The 12,027-nt window shown below is 44.9% G+C and overlaps 1 protein-coding gene across 1 annotated transcript in view; it reads left to right on the plus strand.

Moving 5' to 3' along the window:
• Positions 1 to 11,563, plus strand: part of PDGFRB (platelet derived growth factor receptor beta) — a 302,725-nt gene extending 291,162 nt beyond the window's left edge. The window contains exons 22-24 of the mRNA XM_068278422.1: positions 2,680 to 2,785; positions 5,332 to 5,540; positions 8,688 to 11,563. Coding sequence (XP_068134523.1) covers positions 2,680 to 2,785; positions 5,332 to 5,540; positions 8,688 to 8,817 — 445 coding nt within the window. The 3' untranslated portion in view covers positions 8,818 to 11,563. The remainder of the gene's footprint in view (positions 1 to 2,679; positions 2,786 to 5,331; positions 5,541 to 8,687) is intronic.
• The last annotated feature ends 464 nt before the right edge of the window (positions 11,564 to 12,027 follow it).

A 12,027-nucleotide genomic window follows, 5' to 3' on the forward strand; every position in this document is an offset into this window, starting at 1 on the left:
CTGGCCTGTTTGTTCTGGATGATCAGAATACAAATCATTTCCCAATTAGCAGATGATTAGAATTGATGACAGTATCCTCTCTGGCCCGAGCATTCCGCTCATATACCTCCATATTCTTCTCACGTCACTTGTCAGAGACACTGAGGTGGAATATAACCTTATGATATAATGAACTGTAGGTCTAGTACAGATAAGAGAACATTAGGAGCAAAGAAGTGAGTCTCATATCTTTATTTTCAGTTATATAGCGTTTTTTTATAGCATTGCATCATATTGTCATATTTGGCGTTCGCTCTTTCTTATAGTTTCAAATACAGAGTGTGGTTTGCAGAGCTAATGACTCTTTGAACTTCTCACTGAACCTTATCTGAAGCTGTCTGTCACTGTTTCTTTGATGTATAATTGCTCCAGAAATCGGCAACCAATTTGGTCGTGGAGCTCAGAGAAGCTCTTTTGCATAAATAACAACTGAAGTTCCATAACTCTTCCAGTACTGGCAACAATATATGACTTGTTTCTTTCCTACTAATGTTCTATTTCGTAGCTGTACTACAAATACAATTCATTCTTTCATAAGTTTATTTTCATTTCAGTTTGGTGAAAACTGCATGACAACAGGAGTTTTTGTTCTGGTGCTATGGAAGCAGGAGATTTGGGCGCATGAGACAAGTGGACAAAAAGGGCGCCCCATTCACTCCCATTATAAATATCGTTTACCGGGCGCCAAACAGGGAAAAAAAGGCGCTGGAGATTATTAACGTTTTAACAAAGGCGCTGGAGATTTTTAAGGATTTATAACTATGCTTGTGATGATTTAACTTTACAAAATCAGCCTGTGACGAATAACGTTTATAAAGATACTAAATCACTATTTCTAAAACATTTCTAAAACATTATTATCCACCCCAAAAAATTATTTACATTTTTTTATTTACATTTTTTATTTATTAATGTCTGTAAAACATTATTATCCATGGGGGGTCTTAGGTTTAGGCACCAACAGGGGGGTCTTAGGTTTAGGCACCAACTGGGGGGTCTTAGGTTTAGGCACCAACAGGGGGGTCTTAGGTTTAGGCACCACCAGGGGAGTCTTAGGTTTAGGCACCACCAGGGGAGTCTTAGGTTTAGGCACCAACAGGGGGGTGTTAGGTTTAGGCACCAATAGGGGGGTATTAGGTTTAGGCACCAACAGGGGGGTCTTAGGTTTAGGCACCAACAGGGGGGTCTTAGGTTTAGGCACCAACAGGGGGGTCTTAGGTTTAGGCACCAACAGGGGGGTCTTAGGTTTAGGCACCAATAGGGGGTATTAGGTTTAGGCACCAACAGGGGGGTCTTAGGTTTAGGCACCAACAGGGGGGTCTTAGGTTTAGGCACCAACAGGGGGGTCTTAGGTTTAGGCACCAACAGGGGGGTCTTAGGTTTAGGCTCCACCAGGGGGGTCTTAGGTTTAGGCACCACCAGGGGAGTCTTAGGTTTAGGCACCAACAGGGGGGTCTTAGGTTTAGGCACCAATAGGGGGGTATTAGGTTTAGGCACCACCAGGGGGGTCTTAGGTTTAGGCACCACCAGGGGAGTCTTAGGTTTAGGCACCACCAGGGGAGTCTTAGGTTTAGGCGCCAACTGGGGGGTCTTAGGTTTAGGCACAAACTGGGGGGTCTTAGGTTTAGGCACCAACAGGGGTGTCTTAGGTTTAGGCACCAACAGGGGGGTCTTAGGTTTAGGCACCAATAGGGGGGGTCTTAGGTTTAGGCACCAATAGGGGGGTATTAGGTTCATGCACCAACAGGGGGGTCTTAGGGTTAGGCACCAACAGGGGGGTCTTAGGTTTAGGCACCACCAGGGGGGGTCTTAGGTTTAGGCACCAACAGGGGGGTCTTAGGTTTAGGCACCAATAGGGGGGTATTAGGTTCAGGCACCAACAGGGGGGTCTTAGGTTTAGGCACCAATAGGGGGGTCTTAGATTTAGGCACCAACAGGGGGGTCTTAGGTTTAGGCACCAACAGGGGGGTCTTAGGTTTAGGCACCAATAGGGGGGTCTTAGGTTTAGGCACCAACTGGGGGGTCTTAGCGTTAGGCACCAACAGGGGGTCTAGGGGTTAGGGATAGGTACAGGGAGGGTTTTTAACAAACGTAAATATAAGTTTCAGTTTACAAACAGGGAAGATTGACGTTTTAAGAATTGCCGATTTCATACACATTATTTAATGATTTATAAATTCTTAAAACACTATTTCTAAACGAAATTCGACACAATATTTCTATAAACGATAATACTGTTTATCGTTTACACCACGTGCCCTTTTTTCCCGATGCCCTTTTTTGATGTACGCGTTTTTGTTCTGGTGCTATACCCAGGAGAACAATATGCATATTACTACAGCTGTGATTAGATTCAGGGCGGCGATACTGAGCGGTGATTGGTGCTTCCAGTGGCCAACAGGAAGGCTGAGGAGCACAGATCACAGTTCAGCTTCTCCTTATCATGTCTATCTCTGGGCCCGCTGAAGGCTGAAGCAAGCTGTACACATGGAGGTTTTGCAGTAGGTGGGCCCTGGCTGTACCTTTCCTCCCATTCTCTGTTTCCTGGTAGCACAGTGAATGTAGTTCAGCTGCTGGAAATGATGTTGACATTTTGGTAAAGGAACTTTTTGCTGATGCTTTGCTGTGTTCTCCTCTCAGATACGATATTATGCAGAAATGCTGGGATGAGAAGTTTGAAAAGAGGCCGTCCTTTTCCCACCTAGTAAATATGACGGGAGGTCTGTTAGCTGAAGGCTACAAACAGGTACGTTGTGTTTCCAAGTCTGCCGGATTCCATGCTTAGGTCATCTTCCCTCAACAGACGCAAAACCGTCCAACGGGACATAAAACGCCAAACCAAACAACATAACAAAATGTTTACATTCTGGGTAACTGTATTCAGTGTGATAAAGATGCGTCTACACCGAGGGGGCAAAATCATTACAGAGCAACAACTGATAGAATTTTATTCAGGATTCCCAGATTCTATGGTAATTTTCCTGTTTTCAGCATCAGAAATGCTTCCTATAGCTACATTATGTCAGAGTCAGCTTTATTCACCAAGTACGGCGGTTATTGTACCCGGAATTATATGTGGCACAATCGGCATTGGTCATTGTGCAAATACATACCGTGAAAAACCAATATTAAGGGCCCGTTTCCACTGGGGTTTAGGATGCGCAGAGATCTCCGCTGGTACTTCCGGTTGTCTTCCGTACAACCGGATGCGGCGTCATGCAGCTTCCTGTCGGCGGCAATGGGGACTCGGATGCGTGCTGCGGAAAACTGCAGCATGCTATCCATAATTTCCCCCGCGTCGCATTGCGCCAGATCGCGTTGGTCAATTTGCATCAATGGAAACTACTCCATTGACATGAATTGGGTGCAGCTTCCTTGCGTTGCGATTCAGAGCGGTTTCCTCATAGCAACGCATCTAGTGGAAACGAGCCCTTCAGGCAAGGGTTTTCGGTCCTTGATGGTTACCTGTAACCTACAAGTACCTGTGGGATAAGAGAGACCAGGAGCCCAATTTTGTGGTATCGCTGGATAATGAAGTAGAGGATAAAGTGTGTAGATTTTATAGTCACAAAGTTGGGTTGCAAAAACGTGCAACCAATGTCAGAGCAGGAAGAAAATGAACCATCCCCCGCTCGGTGTCCCAGGTCTGTTTGTCCAGATGCTGGTCGGTTGCTCTCCTGAGTTAGTAGTGAGGATTCCAAGAAATTACTTGTGACTAAAACACCCCTTGGAATATGGACTATGCCAAAAACACTGGTGGAGACACCCTTGGTGGTATGCTATTGTAAATAATATAATAGATGAGAAGTGTAACTTAGCTTCTCAAAAGAAGAAGCCATTGATTAATGAAATAAGGTGTATTTACTGATGCACTACAGACAATGCGTTTCAGGGGTCTTTGACCACTTCCTCAGGTCTATAACAGAGCCTGAGACGTTTTCAACCACAAGTAATGCTCATGACTGAAAACTTCTCAGGCACTTATTGGTGGAGGACTTGAGTTCCGGAGGAGGACTGCTCGGGGGGTAGAAGGTGTTCCTGGAGGTTCTGGTGTAGATGGCCCTGTAGCAGTGGCCAGAGGGGAGAAGGCTGAAGAAGTGACTGCCAGGGTGAGAGGTGTCCTGTGACCTGTGTCCTGTGTTATCCTGTTGGCTCTGGGCCCCGGTCTGGATGTGTGGCGGAGGTCCAGCAGTGGCAGGATGACCCAATGATCCTCTCCGCAATGTTGAGTACTCTTTGAAGTTTGAGCTTGTCACTTGCAGTCCCGCATTCGTGCCAGACGATAACTGAAGAAGAGGAAAGATTTAATGGTGGCCGTGTAGAAGCTGGACAGCAGCTCCCCCGGCATACCAAACTTTCTCAGCTGTCTCAGGAAGAATGCAGTAAAGAGGCCCTGTAGTGACATACTGTATACTGGAATGCAGTAAAGAGAACCTGTAGTGACATATAGCAGGATGCAGTAGAGGCCCTGTAGTGACATATAGTAGAATGCAGTAAAGAGGCCCTGTAGTGACATATAGCAGAATGCAGTAAAGAGGCCCTGTAGTGACATATAGCAGAATGCAGTAAAGAGGCCCTGTAGTGACATATAGCAGATTGCAGTAAAGAGGCCCTGTAGTGACATATAGCAGAATGCAATAAAGAGGCCCTGTAGTGACATATAGCAGAATGCAGTAAAGAGGCCCTGTAGTGACATATAGCAGAATGCAGTAAAGAGGCCCTGTAGTGACATATAGCAGAATGCAGTAAAGAGGCCCTGTAGTGACATATAGCAGAATGCAGTAAAGAGGCCCTGTAGTGACATATAGCAGAATGCAGTAAAGAGGCCCTGTAGTGACATATAGCAGAATGCAGTAAAGAAGCCCTGTAGTGACATAGTAGAATGCAGTAAAGAGGCCCTGTAGTGACATATAGTAGAATGCAGTAAATGATTTAGGATACCCAAGTTTATGTTAATTATCCTGGTTCTAGAATCAGAAATGTCTGTATGTATTTATTGCTGTATGTTGGTATGTAGACCCACCCTCCCAGTGATGTCACAGCCTAGGCTATTTAGTCATGAAGGCTTCTGCCCCAGTGCACTCTGGGAGATGTTGTTGCTGCTCATATCAGAAACATTCTGCAGTGATGCACCTGCCAGCAGTAAATATGTCGCCAGCTGAGATAAATGTAAAAGAGTAATTCAGGTAGAGAAAAGATTTCACAGTGGACAAAACACTGACTGAATAATGTATAAGTAATTACTATAAAATATAAGCAATATGAATCAGTCCCTGTTTCCCTCCTCCACAGAGATACAGGCAGACGAATGAGGAATTCTTGAGGAGCGATCACCCCGCCGTGGTTCGCGTCAGGCCCAGAATAGCGAAGAATGGCGGAGAAAGCATCACAAATATCCTTTACTCCGCCGTGCAGCCGACTGACAGCGATTACATCATCCCCCTGCCTGACCCCAAGCCTGAGGACTCCGACATCCTGCTGAGCTCAGAGAGTCGCCCCAGGTACCAGCAAGCTGAATGCAAACCTGAACTGAACATAAACTTCACAAAGGCTAATCATACTATTCTCACAGCCTCTGCACACTGCCATATTCCTAGTTTCAGTACAGTAAAAAAAAAAAGAGAAAATCCTTCTTAGCATTTCTCATTTCAACTGTGGTTATTTTGAAGCCAATCCTGTTGTCATTTCCTCCCTTAATCTCCTTTGCCTGATTGTGTATGCACTGCCCGCCCTTTACTATAGAAAGTGCATTGCCTCAGCATGAGAAATATTGGCCAATCAGAGAGGAACAGAGAGGTGTGGGAGGGGAAAACAGGAGGGAAAGAGGCTTCAGCCAATCAGGCTACATTAGTTAAGTCTGAGGGGAAGTACAGAAGCAAAAAAAAGGACAACCCAGCATGCCCTGCAACTTCCTTCTTGTGTACCAAATTTTGTGTGTACCAAATAATAGTCAGGCAAACTAGGGAATGATCATTTATCAACAAGAAAAGTAATAGTGATTTTAACTTTTGGATTGCCTGGTTAGCATCCTTATTACTTGTTTACCAGATAAAAATAAAGAATTGATTTTTTATTTTATGCCCGACAGTTACACTTTAAACATTTCAGTTCTTTTTTTGCTATCAGCAGTGTTCACTCACCCAGATAAGACTAATTTGCTTCTGTTTACTCTTCTGCATTCTACTTGTTATTCAACTGCTTCATTTTGCACACTGATACCACTGCTCTCTCAATTCTTTGACTGCATAAAAATAGACAGTGAACATCAGAATCAGAATCATTTTATTTCGCCAAATACAGCAGAGCTATATTCGGAATTATTTGTGGTACACATGGCATAGACATAGTACAAGAAGACAAGACGCACAGTATAAACAATTTAGAACTACGTTAATTGCATTAATAGGATAGGTCTGACCCTTACTAGTAACAGACCCGGGTCATCAGTTAGTGTTTCCTGCCCGCCGGGCAGGAGCAGTCCAATAAAATACTAATAATAGTAGTAATAATAATGATGATGATGGCCCTGGGCAGTTGAGAACGAGGGCGAGTAGCGGCAGGAGCTGACTGAGAGACCCCACTAGGGCATGCCAGTAGGCGAGCCTGACAGGGGGTGGTTGGAGTTCAGCAGCCGAACCGCTTGGGGGAAGAAGGTGTTCTTCCGCCTGGTGGTTTTGCATGGTATAGTCCTGTAGCGGCGGCCCAATGGGAGGAGCTTGAAGTAGCGACTGCCTGGGTGGGAGGGGTCACGGGAGATCACAGTGGCCCTCTTCCTCAACATAGGCAAGCTCTAGGTAGGATAAGTAATATATGTACCCATGTTTATCTCATGGTGTCTCATCAGGTTTGCTTTAAACGATAACATTAAAATCCCAACAAAACCTAAAAATGTAAGTTGACAGATTCTGAAAGTGCATGCATTGTTTAATGTTCCTTCTAAATATCACTTTTCGAACTGAGAAATCAGATTTGCAGCTGTGCTTGCCGGCAGCTGTACATCTATCCACCCTGCAGCTTCTGGCTTCCTGTTCACAAAGTAAGGTCTTGAAATTCTACTTCCTGTGAAGTCTCCAGCAAGCTGTGGCAGCACAGCGACTGGTGCAAGCTTACTTAAAAAAAACAACAACTGAGCAGTGAACTGCGGAGCTAAAGAAACAATTGTGCAAGCTGTTTCCATGCTCCGCCCTTGTCCCTGCTTCTGCCACCTCCCTTTCCCCTTGCGTCAGCCACATGTTTTGCACTGTAATGATGCACAATATACTCCGGCCGGTGCTGTTCTCCATATTCTGGGATTCCCCTGGTCATTCTTGACTGACCCACTTACTAGCCCAATTCAGACAGAATAGAGAGTTAAGGGGCCCATACACTAAACAATTTTCCCACCGATATACAGCAGATTTGATCACTGTGATCGAATCTGCTTTGAAATCGTTGCGCAAACGCTGACCGAACAATCAGTTTCCGTCCGAAATCGATAGTTCCCGTCGATCCGTCTGTGCGGAACATTTCACTTGATCGCCGGCGGGTCAGGAGTGCGTCGATAGCGTCATTCGAATGTCTGACGACCGACACTAGCGGCAATACATTACCTGCTCCGGCCGGCACGTGTACCCGCTGTCCCTTCTCTGCTGGGCTCCGGCAGCCTTCACTTCTTCCTGTCCGGACAGGAAGTTTAAACAGTAGAGCGCCCTCTAATGTTTAAACTTCACCCAGCAGGAAGTAAAGTGTAGCCCTGAAGCCCAGAGCAGAGAAGAGACAGCGGAGACCAGGGGACTCGCGCCGGCCGGATCAGGGGTAATGTATGCGGGGGGGGGGGGGGGGGGGCAGATTGGGAATTGGTTTCATAGTGAAATTGATTCACAATCTGTTTGCAGTAAAGGCAGCCATACGATCCCTCTCTGATCAGATTCGATCAGAGAGGGATCTATCTGTTGGTCGATCTGATGGCAAATCGACCAGTGTATGGCTACCTTTAGATGCACTGCAGGGAGACAGAAAAATGTTATATCTATATACTATTTATATTGACGTATCATCTTCATTGATATAAGAATTGGCCTTGATAAACTTTGATTGTCCATTGATTTGTAATTCCACTCTGCTAGTTTAGTCATTCAGATATTTTCAGACCTCACAGTCAGACAGCATATCCTGCAGTGGGTCTTTGACCACAAAATGAGTCACCATGTCTGGTCAGTCTGGTTAAGTCTGGTTAAGTCCAGACTTTGAAGTTATTTTAACCATCCCCAGCAGAGAATCATCGCCTAAATCCACCAACCCACTGCCTCTTGTTCCTCCTTCAGACCACAGGAAGGAGGTCAGCACAGCTGGTGACCTCTCGTATCTCCAGCCTGCTTATCTCTTGTGACATAGAGAAGAGATAGGATAGCTCACAGACGTGCTGACTTCTCAGACAAAAAGCATTTGACATTGGCACAGGAAGGCAGCTTGTAGCTGGGTAATAAAATCGGGCTAAATTGGTGGTTGTCAGGAACAGCAAAACTAACCATGGACATTACACAACAGCTGCTCGGCATGTCTACTTTGTACCAGAGAAAGTAACAATTCCAATCAGCTCTGTCATATGTTCTAAAAGACTATAGTTCTGTTTCTTACTGTGTTTGTATTCTTTGAAATGTATCCCTCAGCTCCTCCCTGCAAGAAGGTAACACCTCCTCAACAATCTCCTGCGACAGTCCTCTGGGACAACATCAGCAAGATGCAGAGAGCGACCGCCTGCGGGCCGAGCAGCTCGATGTGGAGGAAAGCTTCCTGTAGCCAGGAGAGTCAGACCATCAGCTGCGATAGTTTGTGCACCACGGTACAAGTAAACTTCCACAGCTCTATGCCACAATATAGTGAGGTCCATCAACTCAAGACCAAAGAAACCGATCAGTTAACATTCACAGCTCTATGCAACAATCCAATGAGTTCCATCAACTCGAGACCAAAAACCCAATCGGCAAACATTTACAGCTCTATGCAATCTGATGAGGTTCATCAACTCGAGACCAAAGAAATCGATCAGCCTACAACTCTCAGCCAAGTGTTCCACTTCCAGTGAACACTTCCGGTTCCGAACCAACAATGCCTTTTATAGTTATAAATAAGCACAAATTGTGCCATAATTATGGACACCAACACAGTACTATGAATAACGATCTTCCATTCCATGCACTTATGCATTCTCGTGCAATATAAACATTTTAATAGTTTCATTTTATGGTAAGATACATTGATGAAGATATCACTTTAAGGGGAAACTCTAAGAAGCACAAAGCTTGAATGTTTGTGGAGACTGAGACTTGTGAAATGGTTACGTGCATTTTTCATTGCCTATAACATTTGCCTGCAGACTATGAAGGCGGCCATTTTGAACTGAAGGAACAGTTGAGTTCCAAATAACAGATTGCACAGAAGTACATGAACTTGGTTTACAGGTCTCACAGCCGTGCCTGTTTTAGCTTTAGCAGGCCAGTGGCCCACTTCGCAATATGGTTATGACTTTTATTCAGTATGAGACAAGAAAATGACTGGGTCTCTGCCTGGATTTTAGTAATTACAGCAACATCTCATATGAAACTTATCATTAAGTTCATTTGATTGGATTAATAGACTGAGCACGCTGGTCCCAAATGGGCTTAATGAGGAGTTTAATATGAGATGTTTCTTGTGAATTAGTTATATGAACATTTTTGTCTTTATTGCAGCCTCCCCTTTAAAGTTTGGTACCCGCCCCCCAGGGGATGTGTTGTTGGGGTTAATCAATGTTATATATATATATGTGTTTACATGTCTGATGTGTTATCACTCGAGAAAGGCCCTTTTCGCTGAAATGTTGGGCAATTTTATGCTATGGTACGTCAATAAATGTTGCTATAATTGCTACAATCCAGGTGGACACCCAGTCATGTTCTTGTCTTGGATTGTGTAGTTTTACACCTTTAGTGGATCCGGTTGTGGACTGGTTGACTCCCCGGAGAGCTAGTTAAGTAGTGAGAGCTGCAGGACAGCCCGTGCTCCTTGGACTTTAATTCAATATGGACACATTTGTGATGGGTTTTGGACACCGCCTAATGTGTATCTTCGGGTGGCTTTTTATAGCTTTTAGATAAGCACACATTTATATCACCTATGCAGCGTCACTGGGTGACTTTGTAAAAATGGATGAAAGTTACTCTCACGAAAGGCCGCCCACCAACCATCAAAGCCTACAACTGGTCATTAAATGAGAGAATATGGTCGTACAATGGCCGCATCTGATTTCATGTGACCACTTCTATTTCTCCATGACCCAATATGGCTATTCTGTGGGCAACCCGTGTACTTCTCATGCTTGGGCATCAACACATTTAGCTAGAGCTCAAACCAAGAAAGGGAATTGTCAAGCTTGGTGATCTTCCCATGGATGGACAAGCTTAGCCTGTTATCAGAACATTTGGTGGACCTATTGAACAAGCTACACTCTTCAGTGAACTGATGACTAGAAGCAGCATAACTGTAGCTTTGTGACCTGGCTCCACAACTGGCTCCACAAGAACTTGAATGAATGTTGGGAATGTAATGTGGTGGCGGCTGGTCCGTCAACCGAAAAATGAAAAAAATTAAAAAGAACAAAAAAAATCTAGATAGTTGAAGACGGGGCAATGCTATTTACCCAGTAAGAAGTTTGCCCTCAGTCTGTCTGTGACTGGCTTTCTGGGCCATGTGTCCTCCAAAGAGCATCAAGTCTTTATTATATACTATATATCTATATATTTTTATTCTTAGCCAAAGATTCAGCCAAGAAGCAATATTTGCATAGCCATTTTTATTCACATTTTATTACTACAGGAAAAAAAAAATGATTTCAGCTATATATACGAGACACTGTGTAAGTATGAGAATGTATCTAATATCTTATAATTTATATGTGAAAGGTAGCTGAAAGCAAACCTCCAGGTACAAACCATAAAACGTCACACTATATAATTGCCTCCATTTAAGCTCAGTACATAGAATAAAACCATCTCGCCTCCCCTGCTTTAGAAGCACTGTGTATATGGACCTCCCATGATGCAGTGCACCTGACAGGGTCTTTTGTATAAAGTGTGGGGAGGAGTTATATGGTGGTGACATCATCATCACACTCTGCTTAGATTCAGGAACCTGCAAAGGGGGTGAGTGAGGCTTGACTTGAGACATATAACAACCCTATATAACACAGCAATCTTCAGACTGCTAGAAACAATATTGTCCGTTTTTTAGCTCCATTTTTCACACTCTACTTTGCAAAGCAGTTGAGAAAAAAGGCTGGTTGGGGTTAGACTGTTGTTTTTATAAAACAAAAAATATCCCCATTCTTCTTTTTTTTAGCGCTGCAGAGTTTTGCCGAGTTCAAAAACTCTATCAGGTGTTAAAGAGGCCCTGTAGTGGCAAAAAGGGGAATGTAGTAAATGATTAAGGATGCCCTCATTTACAGTAATTTTCCTGTTTCAGCATCAAAACTATAGCGCCCCCCCACACACACACACACTACTGCAGTGACGGGGGCCTGGGTGCTGGGCGGGGGAGCTGGAGGGGGGGGGGGGGGGGGGCAGGATGCCATTATGCGGAATAAAACCTTATTATACATAACCTGTCTCCTCCTCTTCCTGGTTAGTTAGCAAGTGCTGTGCAGCCAGCCAATCACCAAGCGGCTTCAGTCCTAACATGGTGATCGGCTGGCTGGCTGCACAGTGCATTCAGCATAATGGCATCCGCCCCCCCCCCCTCCAGCTCCCCCGCCCAGCACCCCCCCCACCCACTACTGCAGTGACGGGGGCCTTGGTGCTGGGCGGGGGAGGTTGGGGGGGGGGGGCGGATGCCATTATGCTGAATGCACTGTGCAGCCAGCCAGCCAGCCGATCACCATGTTAGGACTGAAGCCGCTTGGTGATTGGCTGGCTGCACGGCACTTGTAACTAGCCAGGAAGTGGAGAAGACATGGGATCAGGTAATAATAATAAG

Source organism: Hyperolius riggenbachi, chromosome 3 (genome assembly GCF_040937935.1).
Source record: "Hyperolius riggenbachi isolate aHypRig1 chromosome 3, aHypRig1.pri, whole genome shotgun sequence".
In the NCBI taxonomy this organism is placed as follows: domain Eukaryota; kingdom Metazoa; phylum Chordata; class Amphibia; order Anura; family Hyperoliidae; genus Hyperolius; species Hyperolius riggenbachi.